General features: G+C 41.1%; 1 protein-coding gene across 2 annotated transcripts in view; it reads right to left on the reverse strand.

Annotated features, from left to right (window-relative positions):
- Positions 1–19,162, reverse strand: part of LOC127373573 (disintegrin and metalloproteinase domain-containing protein 12) — a 70,156-nt gene extending 50,994 nt beyond the window's left edge. For both annotated transcript variants that reach the window (XM_051418179.1, XM_051418178.1), the window contains exons 1-3: positions 18,969–19,162; positions 8,197–8,318; positions 5,806–5,879 (exon numbers count right to left, since the gene is read on the reverse strand). In XM_051418179.1, coding sequence (XP_051274139.1) covers positions 5,806–5,879; positions 8,197–8,318; positions 18,969–19,068 — 296 coding nt within the window. In that variant the 5' untranslated portion in view covers positions 19,069–19,162. The remainder of the gene's footprint in view (positions 1–5,805; positions 5,880–8,196; positions 8,319–18,968) is intronic.
- Positions 19,163–19,524: the final 362 nt, after the last annotated feature.

Genomic DNA, 19,524 nt, shown 5'->3' on the forward strand with positions numbered 1-19,524 from the left:
GAATTTTAGAACATGCAGTGTGTGTGTGTGAATTTTGCTGGTGAAAGAAAGCTTATGTATATGTTTGTTTGCAGAAGAGAGAGAAAAAACGAGCATTGGTGCAAGCTTGCATAATATCCAAGTTTTTCTGAGGGTTGATATGTGAGAGTTTATCTGTTCATGCTGATGGTTAATGCGAGTGATTTGAGCTGTTGCCTTCTCCACATTCACCTTCACTGTAATGTAGAGCACATACCTGCCACTGACTAATTCACTCACCATAACTGTCCTTGCCTCTCTATTTCTCTGGGAATGCTTGGCTAATAGGTCAGATGACAAGCTGATAATGCACTGACAGGGGATACAGATGTGACCAGTTGGCTTCTGATAAGATCATCAGGAGCAAGGCTCTAATTAAATGTCATCTTCACAGAGATTACAGGAGCATAGCAGGGAGAGCATGTACAGTATGTCAAGCTTTAATGCCTTAGTGGATGGAGACTTAAAATCATCAATTTTATCTTCATCTCCTCCCCTTCCCTTAAACTCCTTCCTCTCATCCTTGCTTTCTCATTTGGTGCCCCTTTTTATCCACCTATTCTCTCCCCTGCTCTACACTGAAGGCATGTAGGAAGATGGGATGATTCATAACTATGGGAACAAAGTATTTAATGCGATCTTAACATGGGGAGCTTTCACTTTCACCCAGTTAATCATCAGAGAATTGGAAACCAGTGTTGCTGAAGAAGAGTGGAATTGGTTTTCAATTATGTGGTAAAATCACATTCACAATTTATAAAAACTGTTGAAAGTTGAAAGACTAAGATTTGAAAGTCTGTAATTCTTTGTATTTTTTATTGTTGGCATGTTTTAAATGTTGCCATACTGCTATAAAACTATGGGAAAAACACTGGCATCGTAACATAAGAAATATCTAAAACTTAAAAACATTTCAAAATAGTCGAGGGGCAGCAACAGTCATTTGTGCTCCAATGAAATACTCATGAACTAAAAGATTTCCCACTAAACATGATTGCATTGGTCAAGCATTGGTCAAGCATCATGTCAATCAATACAAAGATTCACCTTTAGAAAGAAGTTTCCACCTTGTTTTATTTCTGTCATGGGGATACACTCCTTGTCTTCCTCCTGGCTTTATGACAAGAGGAAGGATTTGATACACATGGGTGTCATTCGGTTTGACGTTCCTTAAACAATCTGTGTGTGGCTCAGCTGCCGGAGACAATAACTCTACAAAGGAGGTCACAGAGATTTTTCCAGAAAGGGCTGGTTATTTGTGTGGCGTCTTTAGCCTTGTGTTTGTTCAGTTCCCCAGGAGAGGCTGCTTCCTGTCCATGTTTTCAGTGAGACACGAGGACGTCTTCTTTGAGAGAAGCAACAGGTCACTGGCCAGCAGCAGTCCAGCCTGAGATATGGAGTTAAATAACATCCCTAAAACCCAATACGCAAACTAGGACAAATTGTGTCTGGATCCTATCCAGGCTGAATTTTATTGTTCTTCCAAACGCCAGAGAGATAGAAGAACTTTGCGGCCAGGCCTTTCACTCAGTAAGCATATCCTCTGCCTGCCCTCTGTAGGGAAAAGGCCAGATTAAAGTGTGTGTATGCACATCTGTGTGTGCTCCTTTGTGTATGTTTGTCTTGCAGCACAAAAGACTCCAAAAGATCGATAGCCACCCCTTCAGACCCCCTTATGCTTAAGGCCAAACAACATGATGAGCAGGGGGGAAACCCCAAGTGCAGGCAACCAAGAACATTCTCCATCCAGCTGACGAGCCCCAGGCCTCCTTTCCGTGATCCTGCAGTCCATTAGAGAGGGAAACATGGATGGAGAGCATGCTGCCTGCTCAGCTTGGGACTTATCTTGATATGCCCGGAGGCCTCACATTCAAAGCCACAAAGCAGCAAGAGTTGCTAGAACAGCTTGGCCAGAATAGGTTCCATACACAGTGGTCAAAGCTGAACAACTATCCCCACTGATATAGATGTGCACTGGCTTCAGGGTTTCTCTCCCACAACCAAGGCAAGAGACTGAATAAGTGAATGCCTCTACTAATGTGAAAAGAAATGAATATACTTATATAAAATGGTAAATGGATGGATATATTTATTTCTACCTGAGCAGGACAAAGAGCTTTACAAAGTCTCTCATTCACCCACGCACACACGCCCAAACTGGCTCAGCCATTGGGAGCAAATGGGTTTGAAATGTAATAAAAGAACAAAGGTGTTATTTCACAAAGCAAAAACCATGTGAAATTTCTGTTTAGACTGTCATCTACTAACTAAATTGATCCAAGAAATTGAGATGGGGTCAGGCACAGTGCAGCAGATGACAGTGATCAGGCTTATCTTATCAACAGTCTCTATGTGGTAAATGTGACATCGTGTTGCTATTTTCATTTATAAACAGACAACTGGAGCGTTTCCAGTCAGTGTTAGAATAGTGCAAATCGAAGAGTTGTACTATCAACATGCACTTTGGGGCTTTGTTCACTGTTGGTTTTTCTGCATGCATGTTTCTCCAACTAACCAGAGAGAACCAGAGTAGCTAATGATCAAAACACTTACTTAAAATACTGGTTAAGCAATATAAGCTCTTTTTTGTGTGTAAATAAGTTGGCTTTGTTGGTTTGTTTGGTTTCCCACAAGGCCACAATTGACGATTGATTGATGTTTGATTGATCTGTAGGTTCCTTTATTTATTTATCTTTTTATGTTTAAACTCTAATGCGATTGGATGACAGACGAGAACTAAAAAATATTCTTATTTGGATTTTTTGAATTTGAAGATACAGAAATACATGGGTGCATAAAACGGCAGCATTTCCACATGGAGAGGGCCTTGATCTTTCAGGCAGCCATCTTTTGAACCATAATATGAAGCGCCGGTTCGCATGGTTGACATGTTGCTCAAGGCAGTGTGCGCCCTTTCCATCCAGACAACAGGCTGCTTTCAAAGGGTGTCCGGGGATGTTGCAGGAATATCTGACGCCTGTGTCTCCTGCTTCTGCATTCCTTAATGCCAAGGAGCAGACACACCAAAGAATGCTCCATGCTGGCTCACGAAACACACTAGCTTTGTACTATCAAGAACAGTTTTCATCATGTTGCTGGCTTTCTAAATGTCATCAGTGACAGTGACACCACACAGCTTACCATCAGAGCAGGAAACAGAGATTTATTACAAGTAGAAATCCAAAACAGCATACATCTTTTCAGATAGTGATCGGAAATACTATAGAATATCAAAAAGATAAGGTTACATTTACATTGTTTGATGTTTTGATTTTTGAACTGGACATTGTCACCAAGAGGATGCCAAAGAGGAATTTAAATAAATAACATATGCAAATATCATGGAGAGAAATAATATAGTTTGTAGTCAACTAGTAGTACACTTCTTCTTTTTTGAGTATTTGTCTCTGTCAAATTAAGAGACAAATGACTAGAAATTAGTAAGAATATGAATAAAACTGACTGATATCTGGTGCTCAGATTCTAGTATTTGTGTTGTACATTTAAATGGGTATAAAAAGTCACAGACTGTAGCATAAAACTTGTGTGTAGTTCATTAAGGAAGATTTTCATTCCCTAAAGCTGTGTGAAGACAAAGTTTGGTTTACTAGGCCAACACAGCTACAACAGGGATCGAGCTGAAGGTTAAACATAAGACCTTCAAATGTCAAAGTTCTAACCCTTACAGTAAGTCACCAAACCAAACTACAGACTCACAAGATGTGATTTATACTGTTAAATTGGCTGTTTCTATTGTTTTTGGTCTTTAGTTCAGGCATTAAAAACACTAGTTAAACATGGATGACTTCAGTTTTACAACAAAAAGGCAATGCTCCTCTCTATAAAAAAAAAATTTAATCATTCCAAGGAGTTTGTGATAACATTTTCACACACCCCAGCCTTCCTAGGCACCCTCTACTGCTCTCTATTACATCCCAAGGTTGATGTGAATTCACAAAGAGCATGTTCACCTAGCTCTCAATACAACAGAAATGATCATGTTCAGCTGTGCAGCACACCTCGCTCATGTTTTGTTCCTAACAAAGATCCGAGAAAACAGAAATAAATCCGGAGGTTTAATTGAAATCATTTCATTCTGGACCACATTTATTCCTCCTCTACAGATGCCGGCTGTGTTTGAACAACTGGATTTCATCAGCGGCACACAGCCAGTCTACCAGCAACCTCAGACAAGAACCTTCGCTTAATGTCAGCACAGCAGGTTCAGTTCTGGCTCTGGTGCACTGATCCGCAGAGCAAACTCACATATCCTCTTCAAATCCACGTCCTATTTGTGATTCGTCTTGTCAAACACGCATGGCATGAAGTAGCTTCTATTTTTAAGGTAGTATTTTGACTGATCGCAGAGGTGTGTGGGAATCCACAGATGATGAGAATTCAACCCTTGCCAGTAATTAAACCTTGTTCTTCAAACTTGCTGCAAGTGCTGAGAGTAAATTCTGACAGATTGGTATTTGGAACACATGGAGGTTTGTTTGAGTAAAGTCTTTCCATCATGCTCAGGCTTATTAGAAAGATCTAGATTGCACCTCTCTATTGCCTCTGTTTGTTCCTCTTGGCCCGGGGTTTGAGCTCAACTGTGTATTTTACATTTAATGCTATGGGACAATGATGACAGCCACACTGGATGTGGATCATGCAAGCAGTACATGGGAATGCAGGTTGTTTCACCACTGCAGCTGATCACAGTGGAAAAGTTTAGTTCCCGTTTTGAAATGAAATGTTTTTACTGTAAGAGAACGTAATTCCCTGCTATAAATGGGGCTGGTGAAAATTTGACAATCTGCAAGTCAGCTTTGCAAAATCCCCACCTGTGCAAAGCGGGAATGTTATTCAACAGAAAAGACTGAGTGTGATTTCCCATCAAAATATTTTCAAAGTAGGTAAGCCATAAAATTGCGGTCGCTGGTGTTGAAAGCTTTGTCCCACAGTCTGCAGCTGGAATTTACATATATTAAGTCTGGAAAACAAGTGAGATTCATGGCTGACTCTGACATAAAAACCCATCCACTTGCTCTCTCTCTCTCTCTCTCTCTCTCTCTCTCTCTCTCTTTTTGCTTCCCTGTCTCTTTTTCTCTCTATCACACAGACAGCTCTGCTTGTTCCTGGTTGCTCATGTGTGGCAGCAGAGCTGGATGGAAAACATATTGCTCCATCAATCATGTCCCATTCTTCTCAGCAACAGACTCTGACTTGGAGGTTGTCTCAGACCGAGGCCACATTCAGTCAGCCCTTGTGTAAAAATGCAAAGATGACAAATATTCCTCCAAAGAGAGAGCTACATCAAACTGCACCTATTCCGATAACCTGATCTCTTTCAAATGATGTTCCTCCTACTTGCCAGTCCCTTGGCTGACACTGTGCTGACAGTATCTTAATATACAGAGTGAGGAGTGTGTGCTGTGTTCAAACAAAGCTCCTTCTCCCCTGTGTTATGTCAATAGATCAAATGAAAAATGCAGGGAGAAGAAGGAGGAAGATGTCAGTTTTCATCAATGTCTGGCTGATGTATTCAGGAATTTCTGTCTTTTAAGCCTTTGTTTCAGCACCCAAGACCAAAGCGCAGAGAGCACTGCCATGCCCGTGCTAGCAGTGCAAAACGAGAGAAAACACTTCCTCCTTTCCTTTCCCTGGCAGTTATGTGTGACACACAACTTGGCTACAGCCCCAGCTGTAGCCCCTGGGCAGTGCATATGTCACCCATTTGTACTCCAGAAAGCACTCAGTTCCGAGCTAAGGCCAAGTATGAACGGAGGGAACACTTACTCGTTTTTCTCCAGAGCCAAGAGCAGCTGTTCACCTTCCGCTTCAATCAGGAGCTTCAGTGATGCAGGGTGACTCTGATGAGACAACAGACAGGAGAGGAGATGAAAAAGATTGGTTCTGGAGTCAGGCAGACAGCATTTTGACTGAGGAAAGATGGATCTGGTTGCTGTTCAAGTGTTGCAGCATTAGTTGATGCTTAAATGGAAGAAATTAATGAAATTTGTGCTCTGTGTGGCAATGAAATAAAAAAAAACAGCAAATAGTTCTCAAAAACCTCAGTAAGAATCCTGATGAGACTGTGACTGAGCCACCCAGCACTGTGAGAAAACTTGCGAGACGACTGTTTTCAATTGATGAGAGCTGTCGGAAATCCTTATGAAGCGACTTTGTATCTTAGAACAAGAGCTGAGAGGATTAGCTTTATGTTTCTATTCCATTTGACATTAATCCTGCAGAAAGCCACGAGTCTTCGCACCCCTGAGTTACAACACTGAGAGGGACCATGTGTCTCTGTTAGAGTCAGATGAAGTGCCACCGAGCCATACATCACTTCTGTCAGTTGTGCTGCTCGACAAATGCGGCTGCATGTGCGCACACACGCCCACACACATGCATACTCATCCACATGTCAACACGTAACCTCTCTCCTCCCGTGTGTTGCACTCTCACTCAGGCACAGAGACAGAAAAAATCCTCCACATTCTCCATATCGCTGGGCAACCGTGCACACAAAACACACACATTTCAAACACATAGTTCAATCTGGGTCAACTGTGGAAAGGAGTACTGCTCTGGGTTAAGTCATCCATCACCCCCCGTGGAGAAGAATGTCTAGTGGATCATAAGAGGATATGGAAGCAGAACACTTAAGGTTTTAGGCAGTATCATTGCACAAGCCTCCAGCTACATTCTGTTCAGACAGCTTTCTATATGCGTGCTTTGACCTCCCTTTCACTGCGAAATGTTTATGGCGACTTTCGGGACAATATAGATCGTGCATTTTGTATGTTTGGGTTTGTTATTAAGGAAGTAATATATTCAAATTAGCACTTAATTTCACCTTCATTGTGAGTATTATATATCTGAGGTTTTGTTTTGTATTTTGGGGTAATAACATCCCAAAGAAACCTTGCAGCACCTTGTCTGTTTGGTTAAGCCAGAACAAATTAATTCACAAATGAATTGACTCAATAACACAACCTGCAAACACAAGCTGTGTCTGCCTGGCAGCCATGCATTTTGTTTTTGTAAAGTCTGGGATTTAAACACCAAGCAGAGCCAAGGATCCCATATTTCAAACATTTCATTAATGTTCCAGGGGGATTTGTAGTGCTTTCTTCCTTTCTAAGATGCAAATATTGTACAGCTGTGTTTGAACTGAACACAACAATGCACCACTGTATGCGGTCCTGTACCTTTTAATTTAGCTGACTGACATGTGAGCAGGTTTCCTCACACTAAGACTGAGATGCACCATGCAGTTTAAGGATAATTAAATTTTTATGACAATGTGCATCCAAATTAATGAGATTAATCAAATCAATGAGCAATGTTAATTTGAGGCCGTATTGAGTAGGGGGATATGGGAGCAACCGATCAAGACTGGAGGCTAGCCTGTACAATGACAAATACATCTAATTATAAGCTTACTTACCATCAATTCAGTATCTACAATCAGTTGCATTTTACTCCGCTTGATTAGATACAGTGCAGTTCTAAATTGAAGATTCAGTGTTAACCTTGAGTCCAATCTGATATTAAATTGAATTAAGATTTAATCTGAGTTCAAATGTTTGTGCAACAAGTTTAAGAGTAAACCCTATTTTAAAAGATTTAACTTCTCACTATAGCCTCTATGGGCTGCCCATAAAAACACAAAGCAATTTTAAAACCACATCCGGACCAATTTTATGCCTGAATGAAAAATGAATGAGACCAGCCAGTGACAGTGGCAAAACAATATAAAGTCTTCCAGCAAAAAGATTGAACATGCCCCCTGTGTTGTTTGAACGCAGGGCTGTTTTCGGTCTGAACCCCCACTAAGGGTCTTCTCATTAGTGGGGCCAAAAGTTTTATTTTATTCCTGACATGACCCTAATGGTCATACGGCCATTAAAATCAAAATGGTTTATCCCCTTGGGAACGAATGAAGTGTTCAACACCATGGCAATCTGTCTGCTGCATTATAAAATACAGTGTAATGTGTGCAAGGTTTTGGTCTAATGGTGGTGCAGGGAGAAAGCTCTGGAGTGTAACCCAAATCATTAGGAGTCATCTGCACAATGCTCAGTAATATCAAGATATCTGAGCCAGTGTTTGATAGACAAATAGGCATTTAAAAGAACAAGCAGTGTTAAAAAGACATTGTTTAGCTCAACCACTATTCTTCACCTGGGATTTGAGCTGGCTGATTGGTTTCCAGTCTCGTCCAACAAGCTGAAGAGGTACTGTAGTCCCATAGTGTTTCTGCTTTGCTGTTGGTCTGTGTTGAACAGTCTTGCTCACAAGATTCCCTGTAAGAGAAAATATAAATACCATGTGAAAATGCTTAATACTTCAAAGTGTTCCCCTTTATTCTGAATTCTCTCAGCATCTGTAAAACCGGACCATGTCCATCTTTGTGGACACAAACAATGGGAACATTTTCTAAACTCATTTTCTACAAACAATACTGATAATGAATTCCACCCCACTATTAAAGGCCTGAGCCTGGTGTTCATTAACAACATCAGGACACAATCTGACAGTACAGCTGCCTTGTAATATAAAGTATCACTTGAACAAAATCACAGTATTTGTATTTGATGGGTTTTTCTGTGTCACAGCACACAAATAATGGTCTCTGAATAGTTTTGTTTTTCATAACTAACAATTATCTATGCTGACAAAATGCCATCTCCTATACATCCTCGCCCTTCCTGAACATATGTTCACCTCCTTTTTATAGACTGTCAGTAGAATGGAGCCTATCTCCTCTGCCATTAAGACTGGAATACAACAGCACTAATCAGCACTCTCAGACATCAAGCGATACGAACCGCTAGCCTGTGGTGAAACCGTAACCACCCCCTCTGCCACTCAAGCTGCATAAATCTCCACAGTTCTTCAGGAATGGAGAGTTTTGAGCAAGTAGGAACTGGGGTTGCTGCTCCTGCTGCTGCTGTGATAACTCCTAACACAGGGCTAGTGTCCAGGATGCAGTGGAGGGATTAGACGTAGCTTTGGGGCATTGTTCCCAGCATGCTTTTATCTCCTCTCTCTCTCTGTTCTGACAGGGTGTTAACTGAGCCTCCAAATGGCTACAATTCTCGGAGCTCTGCTGTGTTGCCCGTCATTTAAGAATATATCCGTCCCCAAATCCAATACTGACGTCCCCAAGCGTGCCGGCAAGAGATGAAGTGGCGGGAAAACATCCACTATACTGAGCAAACATACCACTTATAACTGAGACAGAAGCTGCAATCGCTCTAAATAGTACATCATGAGCACACAGAGAGTCAGAATGCAATAGTGAGCCACTGGAGGACATTGCTAACAGGGTTCCTGCAGTAATCAGCTCCCCACAGTGGGGAAGCTGTTTCAGAGCTTGGGTCTCTTACTAAAACAGCGGGGGTTGTTAGAATCATTTGTTTCAGTGCAAACATTCTAAATCAAATGTTTGCTTGTTGTTTTTGGGGGATTTTTTATATTTTAATTTTTTGTTTTCTTCGCTCCATTGAGTGTTTCCAAACAGCAGGGTAACAGATTTAGTTTGAGGATGATGTCAGTGAACTTGTGAGAAGTTATGCGTGTGGTCGGCGCATGATTTATGTATGTTTTGAAACTTCTTAATTTTGAATCACATTTCAAACACATATAAACACAAAACGCCCTCAAGGGGACACACTCATCACAGATTATTATTACCAGCAGATTCAAGACTTCGAGGTTCACATCCCTTCTGTCTCTCTGCACATGACTCACCCAGCTAAATTGCTGAGTCTGCTTATCATCCAGCATTAATAACGCAGGTCAGGCAGCATGCTCCCCAGCTGAGCTTTGTTCTGGTTCTCCTCTGAGGAAACCACCACTCTGGAGTTCATCACAGAGGAGCTCCAGCTGATAGCGGAGAGCCAGAGGTGACCAGCTCAGCAGTCCTCATCCAGCTCCAGCCTGATGATGAGAAGCAGGCTCCGGCAAGGACGGGACGGCGCACACAACAGCAGGAGAAGCATCCTACCCTCATTAGTCCCAGAAAACCACAACGTCTGGGGGAGGTGGGTGTGCTGAGTAAGGGAATGCATGACGGTGAAAAGTACGGATGGATAAACACAACAGACGAGGGGAAAAAACAGAGAAGATTTTGACAGAGAAAGGTCAAGTCTGCATTGTGGTTAGCCGATTTATGAGGCTGACACACACAGATGGAACGACCATTGCCTTTTCTGTGGCATGCTCCACATCAACTTTGAAGACGAGGTTCACAACTATACAGTGTTTGGTTCCTAGACTTCAAAGTGAATAACCATTTTGTTAATGTGGTGTGCTATGAGGTTTAATTCCCGCTTATAAATGGCATTATATTAGTGGAAAGAGTCTGCAGGGTCATTTTTATATCCACGTGCTTGGGAGAGACATTTGGTAAAGTTGGAGTGTGGCGGGGCCGTGGTGTGCAGAGTGTGTAAGTGGCTTTTGTTAGCTAAAATGTCATAAGAACCACCAGAAGCATTTAGGGAGCGGTAAAAGTGGCACCAGAACCTAAGGCCTTATTTATACGTTCAATAAAGGAGAGTGTAAACAGAGGTCTTAATAAAGCAGAGTTCTGGCCATGATCAGCTCCCTTTATGCTCCAGCGTATACAAGGAGAGTTTGTGCCATTTATATTGCCTCAATAAAGTCAATGCTAGGTTGGAGGATTGTGTGTGTGTTCGCGTGTGGGTGACTGAAATGTGATACAGACCTGTGGCTGAATGAAGTAATAAATTTCCCTAGCAGCGGAGTTAAGAAGAAATAACAAAATCTATTATGTATGCCGTATGTACAGCCATTGTTTTGTTGTTTTAGCCAACACACTGCAATACATGATTGGTTGGTTGTAACTTAACAGCGGTGTAGCATACTCACACTAAGCATAGATTAAGTGCTTTGCAGGTCAAAAGGCATCTAGGCAACTTAATTTGATTTAAAACTTTTTTAGACATCAAGGTCAGAGGTTCTCTACCTGGGGATTGGGATCTCCCAAGGGGTGGCATAATAAATCTTTGTTGTCGAGATGATTAACAAGATGGGAAAAATTATGAAAAAACATTTTGGTTACTCAAAATTATGTGTTTTTTAGTTACCTCAATTCCTTTGCTTTTTTTCTTGTGAACTATTGGAGAGTTTGACCTCTTCAGGACAAAAACAACCACACTCAAACAGTGTGAAAAAGGCACATCTTTGGTTGAACTCCTCACAGCTCAAAGGCATATGCAACTTGTGATGAGGAGGTATGCATTGCTTGGCCATAAATGGTCATAAGACAAAAGCTTAGGAACCTGCAGCCTAGGTCAGTGGCTGGCACTTTGGTCTAGTTTACACCCATCACCACTGGTTGCATATGTCTGTTGGTTATGAGTACATCAATCAAAGAGTAATTTTCCCCTGTTTTATTGGAGTATTTTTTAGAGACTTGGAAAGGAAAAATTACCAAGTTATTATCTTCTTATTCACAGAAGTCACTGGTTTGATGATATCCCAGTGAAGACATGCCCAAGATGGTTGATAAATGGAAAATTTTTAGACATCTAGGTAAGAACTGTTATTTTAACATCATTTTGGCAGCCATATTTTTTCTTTGCAATCAAATTTTGGCCTGTTTTAACCTCAACATCTAGCCGGGTAAACTAAAACAGTGCTGACTGGGGTAGCTTACATTTCCTGATGGTATTTCACAGTGAATCATCCTCTGGTTTTATCAGCACTCCCAACTTAATGCATTCTCCACAGCCTATGAGCTGCTGGTCCCAGGGAACAGATGACCTTCCTCAGTTCTTTGCGGTTCTCAAGACGTCCTTTCTCCCCGGCCTTTCACAACGCCCTTCTCTTTCCCCCTCACTCTGTTCCACCAAAACAAACCAACAACTGTTCAGCTTTATTAAACCCAAGAGCCTGCTTTCTTGCAACCAACCGCAACTCACTCCCTGACAGGCAACCATGAAATAATGTATTCATAACAATCTTTGCTTTTCGAACACAAATGGCATGCTGTTCTTTTCATCTGCATTCTACACACTTGATGAGGCCGTGCCCCCCACATATGCGCAGGTCCTTGCTGAGATGGGATACAGGCTACACAAACGTGCACACATCAATAAAGAGCACTCCTAATCACAGTCACCCTTGGCTGATAGCTGGCGCAGGAAAAGCAAACAAGGACACACTCCAAAGTCACTTTGACAGCGATCTTGTCACATTGAAAATGAAAAACAATGCCTTTGGCAGCTCGAATGAGACTCTTTGACATGCAAAATCCCTTGAATGGTACAAAAAGAAGTGCGGGGGAGACACACTTGAGATGATTCCAGCATTGTTTGACACGAGTGGACACTGTTTAGTTACTCAGTCTGGTTACACAAACCTATAGAAGAAAATGTGCCTGAAATAAGAGCATGTGGAATTAATTAGGGCAGAGCGATGAGTTTAATTTTGCATGTTTCAAGCAGAACTATGACACAACAAAGACAAAAAAAAGGTAAAAAGAAGAAAGAAAACTCATTTTCTGTTTCCATATGGAAGTGTTTTCTTGATAAAGCAAATATAATTAACTGATCACTTTTTCATCATCACTTCATCATGTATCCACAACCATTTTTATCCAGATTTAGTTGACGTCTTTAATCAGAACACTGACTGGATTTGGGACAGGATCCAGCAAAGTTTCTGAGCCAAAAGTTAGTTCAGCCAATAGAGGAAAGCTTGGTTAATGTTTATGGCTATTGTTCATTTAATAATTTGTGATTGACAGGCATATCACGAATTCAATTTATTATTAATCAGAGAGGGCAAATTATGCTAATTCAAACAGAATGGTGATTGGGAATAAAATGATGAATGATACACTGCAAAGAGGACCCATCAAGAACACTCTTTCATAAATGACCTTGGAGACAAAAGCAATGAACTCTACTGCCTTTCCTTATCTCTTTCTCTCCTTCATCATCTTCTCTAGGCCTGTAACTAATCATTATTTTCATTATTTACTGTTTCATAGATTTTTTTTAATAAATCGACAAATCCTTTATTTTAGAAAGAGTGAAAAATGCCAATCTCAAGACATCTTCCAGCATCCAAAAACCCAAACATATTCCATTTCAACTTCTAAGTGCAGAAACAAGTGAGTAAAGTAAAAATTAATTGGTCAAATATGAGCATTTGCTGTTAAATGTAACTGTAAAAAGAACATCCATGGCTAGCTGCAACTAAATCCTACACACTGATCCTGAAATAATGATAACTTGCAGCCCTAAATGATATGAAACAAAGAAAAGGAAGCAGGACTTCATGTTCTGTTGATCACCTAATCAACTAATCTTCAGCTTGCTCCATGTAATTTGTTCCTCGAGCCATAGGGCAGGGTTCATAGGGATTACAGAGCAAAGGTGAAAAGTGCCTGGTAGTCTTGGCTCGACTCCACAGTAAACATCTGACCCATTTGGGGGACATTATGTCAACACCCTGAGGGTTGCACTAGGAAACATAGAAACCTGTAGGTGACATCATGGTAATAGGAATCCACACAAACTGGAAAGAGGGTCTCCTTAAATCAAATCTAATAAGGTAGTAGCGTGTCAACGAAATTCACAGCAATGAGAGTTGTTAATGGTTGGATTTATTGGTGGAAGATTTTGGTTTTTTTTAGCATTTTTAGGGTCATAATCAAGCCATTTAACACTGGGCTCCCTCTACTGGTAAATAGCTCTTTTGTCTTTCTGTCTCTGTCTCTCTACCCCCACCTTGTATGCAGAATTCATTTACTGTCACACTAGCCTGATGTCAGCACATAATTACTCTGTGGGAAATAGATGGTCCTGCAGCAGAAATTCTCCTTGGCTCAGCGGGAGGTTAATGTTGTCCGAGAATTGGTGCCGTTACGCCCCTGGCGGGTGACACCGTTACGCCTCCCCCTGTGCAAGGGCTGTGCTCACTGCCTGGCATGGAGCCCATGTGCCTTCGCAGCAAAGGTCAGTGCAGGAGAGCTCCTGGAGCAGAGCTGTGTGAAAGCTTGTTAATATGGTCCCTACGATGGATTTCATTCATAGCATCCTGGAACTCCTCTCTGTCATGGGAAGCACATGTCTGGCGTACATTCAAAGCACAAAAAAACTAAAAAACAAAACCTCAAACCACAGACGAAAAGACAGAAAGAGAATAAAAAAGGGGGGTTGCTATATCATTAAAGATCCTTAAGTTATTGTACAGTGTGCTTTCGCAAACATCTCATTACCTCAAACGAGACCTTGTCTTTAAAAGACACAGAGTAGGATTATAACAAAGACAGATATTAGTGTGTGATGAAACTGAAATAACTCAGAAACGTATGCAACACTAATGTTAATACTTAAATTCTGTTCGTTTAAATCATTTATCAAGCAAAAATGCAAAACATTCATTTTTCTGGCTTTGGTAGGTGTAATGGAGAATAAAAAAGTAATTTGTGCTCTTGATTTATTAATTCGTCCTCTCATAATAGTAATTCGTGCTCTTGATTTAATGATTCGTGCTCTTGAATTAGTTATTTGTGCGCATGTATTAGTTCTGGGGTTTTTTTCCTCAATGACACCTCCCAGGCTCCATACAATATTTGAAGAGTTGCTGATTTTTCTTTCTCTCTAAGACATCATTGAGTTCTTGATATTATAATATAAAAAGAACTTCTATTTTCACTGGGTATTTGAAAACCTTAAACCAACCAACCCAACCTTTTAACAGTCTCGGATTGGTCAAGATTCTGCTTGAAACTTCACTTAAAAATACATCACAGGTCTGTCTGTGCAATATAGCTCAGACAAAGCAACTGGCAGCAGCAGAACTTTGTTCGGGCCAATGCATAAGAAACTCACCCAGGTAGGAGGTGACCTGTCTTGTTCCTGTTAACACGTCTGCCAATTAGGAAACATATTGTGGCTTTTTCCTTCGCGTTGCAGAACAGGGAGGGGAAGGCGGATGCTGTATGCCAGGCTGGAAGATAGATTATCCGGAGCTAAGACAATACGACTGTGTGCTTTAAATCTCAGTGGAAGATAATGACTGCAAGTTCATATGGAATCTAGTCAATCTGGGAATGTTTCCCTTAGTAACGACAGTGTGTGCAGTAAATTTGCAATTGATTCCTGTTATTGATTACTATTCCTTGATTACTATATTAACAATGTGAAAAGTGCAGTGTCATTTTCTTTTCAAGTCAAAATTGGTGACATAAACTACTAAAACTCTAATAACACTAAGTTCACAGAAACAACTCTATATGGTGATAATATGTGAATGTTGTGCTCACGGCTTAGTCTACTGCCCCCAAGTGGCCAGAAAAATTTGTTGATTCCTAAACTTACTTCAACAAATCCTGCTGCTTTAAACTGTTTGTCCTGTAGCCTACTTTGGAAATGAAATGCTGCTGTTCTGTGAGCCATAATTACTGTAAGTTGACCTTTACTAATTCACCTGGGACACTTGTGAATCAGTGTGCTTGGTAATGCTGCAACATAAAACTCCACAAATCAATTTTTTTTTTCTTCCAATGGATCAAATGACTACATCTAATATAAAACCAAACAGACCTCTCCCAACTCTGCAGCTCTACAGAGGTTTTCATACTCTAGCTCATTATGGTTTTACGGTACATTTACTTTATTGTTCAGTCTCACCACTATCATCAACCCAGTTTTCCAGTAAAAGATGTAGCTGTTTTCATCAAAAGGCTTCTGATAAACCTGTACGCTAACTGCTGTAATTGAAGATTAGATATTTCTTTCAGGAGTTGGTGGAGACCAAAACAGAACAAAAAGGAGAGTGAATGAAGACTTATGTACATTCATCAGTGTTGCTCTGTGTCAGCTAGAACATACGCAACTCTTTGATGACATATTAGCCAACAACTTTAAAAGGTGTTAATGGACCTTTTTCACAGCAGAAATTTTGACTTGTTGAGAGAGGGAGAACACAGGTGGAACCACATCTATTCCAGTGAAACAGCATGCGGAATGGCTTTATTTACACCAAAAAGTACTGCAAAACAGAACACAAGAACAGGCCAGAAACAGGCTGAACTGTCAGTATTTTTTTTTGTTAAACACTGATGGGGTGGAACGTGAACTAACCCAGATAGATTTGACACTGACGAGAGATATCTGAGCCAACTGGGCCCTCTGTCCAGACGAGAGAGAAGACGCTCAGGGAGAGTTGTGCTGAACTCAACTCTGACCTGTCTGGGTGTGAAAGTCCAATGAGAAACTCCAGAGCCAGCATCAGGTTTCAGCTCATGTGTTAAACTTTTGCTGGGAGGAGGGGGGTCAAATGAGTCCAAAGCAGCTTCGAAGAAATTAATGCAACACATGTAGGGTTAGGCCACATGAGCACAGTCCAACTATTTTCCCCTTCCTATATAAATATCCCCACTGCGGAACAGCAACTGGTTGATCAATCTGACTTAATGCACAACCACACATCGGCCAACTCTTCTTACCAGCCTCCTGGGTATTAACTATCCTGAACAACTCATCTGGAAGATCTGAATCAATTCATACTGAAAAGATACTACATGCCTCTGACTTGAGATGGGTCACATTATGGTGATAATGTCTCTCTGAAGGAAGACACTGTTTGCTAAAGGAATGTTTTACTACAGTCCAAAAATATATTCTCAGCTCAACTTTCATTTGTCTGAGCGTGCAGCACGCAAGCTGCATGCAGCGCTCGAGGCGGAGAGAGTCATGTTGGCTGAAGCAGTACAGCTGGCTAGTAAATACTGGCTGACACTAAGTGTGTCAACCATCGGAAGAAATCATTCACAAATGATCCCCAGCTATAGGACAGAAACATGCACGAGACAGACAGAGAGCGGAAAACCAACAAGGAAGCTCTAGGAGTGGTGTCATGAAATATGTAACATGACATTGCATGGAGTTGAACTGCTGAATCTTTTCTTAGCAGCCTTGAATCCCTGCCAGCAAAGACAAAAGTGCACCGTCTGGAGACAGAGTCGAGACTCATAAAAAGGGAGCACTAATGATTCCCACTCATTATGCTTTAACATGAAGTAAGCTGCAACTAATTATTTCCATTAATCAAACAATCGTTTTGTCTATTAATAGTCCACCAAAAAAATTCCACACACAAGTTCTGAGAGACCAAGGTAACTCAATTTGTCCAAAACATATTCAGTTTGAAATTATACAAGACAGAGAAAAACACATTACTCTTAACACACATTTGAGAGACTGGAAACAGCTACTATTTAGCATTCCTGCTTGCTGGTTTCAGCGTTTAATCAGGTATCACCCTGCCTTTCACACCATTTCATTAGAGCTGCAACAATCAGTCGACTACTTGATTAGTCGATCGACAGACAATAATCGGCAACTATTTTGATCATCAATTAATTAAGAATTTAATTGTTTTATTCATTTTTCATGCAAAAATGGAGAATGCCATTTTCTTGCATTTCTGTTTTATGTCATAATAAACTGATATTGCTTTTATAGGGACAGAAACTAGGATAGACATTTTTCTGACATTTTATAGACCAAACGATTAATCATGAAAATAATCGGTCTGATCTTTAATGCAAATAATCGTTGCAGCCCTAATATTCATTACTTTTGACCTTTAAATGTAACCCCATCTCCCATGGGTGTAAATAAGAGCTTGTCAACACCACTCCCTCCATCCATTTATCCCAATCAGTCAAAATTAGCCCCAAGTAGGTAAATATCCTGCCAATACAGATCAGCATTCAGACTTTCCCACACACACACACACACACACACACACAAATGAATTGGCGATGATGGTTTTCGATGAGTCTGAACCCATGGGAACAAACAAGGCCAACTTCTGATGACGCTGAACTGTTGATGAATAAATGAACAACTTCCTCATGCTTTGAATCACACTTTTTTTTAAGCATTTGCCCTTGCTGGTAATTAATTCCCAGGAATCAACAGTGAGTGTCGTGACTGGCAGCGTGTTTAGATGTAAAAGTCTTCTGTAGGCTCCTCCACTCACCACTGTTGTGCAGTGTCCTTGTTCAATCTCACCTAGGGCATGGACCACTGGTGACTGAGATGTCATGAGCCACAGCCCAAAGCGTTGCAATCCCAGTGTGAGACAAACACACAGGCATAGACACAAGCACACTCTGACATCATCATTGAACATTTCCCCAGAGCTCTCAGGCAGCTATTCTTCATTTACTGCTGGGATGTGATAAACTTAATAAAGATAGTGCAATTTACAGGTTCCTAACCTACAGTTCAAACCAACAATGTGACTTTTATTTTATGTGTGCCACTAAAATAACCCTGGAATTCATCCATAATTGAAAAATTGAAGTATGTTTGAAGTGCCTTGAAAAACTGAAGTCAGCCAGCAAAATGCCTCAAGTGCTACCACTGATTACCAAAAAGAGTTTCAGCATCATCAATTATAGAGAGCCTGCCCTCCTCTGAGGTACACACACTGGACTGCGAGCTAAAATGTGATGTTCTGCCTTCCACACACAGATCTACTGGAGAGAATGACAGAAATCCACGAATTTAGAAAAGATGTTTACAGTGGAGATGTTCCATTCTGGCCGAACATGTGTTACAGTTCTGTAAAGTCTGGTGCGCTAACAAAGGCTTTCATAAAACATGATGTACCCAAAACAGCCAAAGGGAAGACATGAATGAAGAATAAGCAGAGTAGAATAGACAGCAGGCAAAATGCACAGTGACATGAATGATAATGTGCGCATGATGCACAAAAAAAGAAGCTTTTTCTTCATGTTCTCTGGTGGATTCTTTTAAATCTGAACCATTACTCAGTAATAAAACAATTAAGAAACAATCTACTCACTACTTTTGCACATTCATTTTTCATATAACAGGAAATAAATGTGGCATCTTCACCTCATCTTCTGCCCCCTCACCCCCACCCCCACCCCTTACCTTCATCGGATCTGGAGAGCACGCTGTCACACACCGATACGGAGACGGACAAAGCCTGAAGTGCTGTCAAAATCACAAACTTCAGACTCCCGGGATTCATGGTGCCCGGCTGAAAGCGTGGACGGGACTGGCCAACTGTTTCACTGCAGCGCAACCATCATAAGAACCACAGTCCACCAACAGCTGATGTGCAAAAGTCCCCCCCCACCCCCCAACACCCCCAACCCTAACCCCGCCACCCTCCACCCACAAAAAAAAAAAAAAAAAAAATGATAGTGACTTCCTGAAATATGATCAAGGAGTAGGGATATGTGAGAGGCGCTTTAGGAAATCCCGGCGACAGCTGATCGAACTCCGTGCGCTCTCCCCATTCACAGACGGCCAAGTCCAGAAGCTGCGTCGCGCGTTAAAAAAAAAAAAAAAGTGAGAAAACGGATAGAAAATACAGAGCGAGGGATGAAAACATTGACAGATACACAAGCCGCTGTAGTCTCAGTCGCCCGCTGGAATGACATCAATTCCGGGGCAATTACTGAAGAGAAGTGTTGTCTTATGA

The sequence above is a fragment of the Dicentrarchus labrax genome, unplaced genomic scaffold (assembly GCF_905237075.1).
Source record: "Dicentrarchus labrax unplaced genomic scaffold, dlabrax2021, whole genome shotgun sequence".
NCBI lineage: Eukaryota > Metazoa > Chordata > Actinopteri > Moronidae > Dicentrarchus > Dicentrarchus labrax.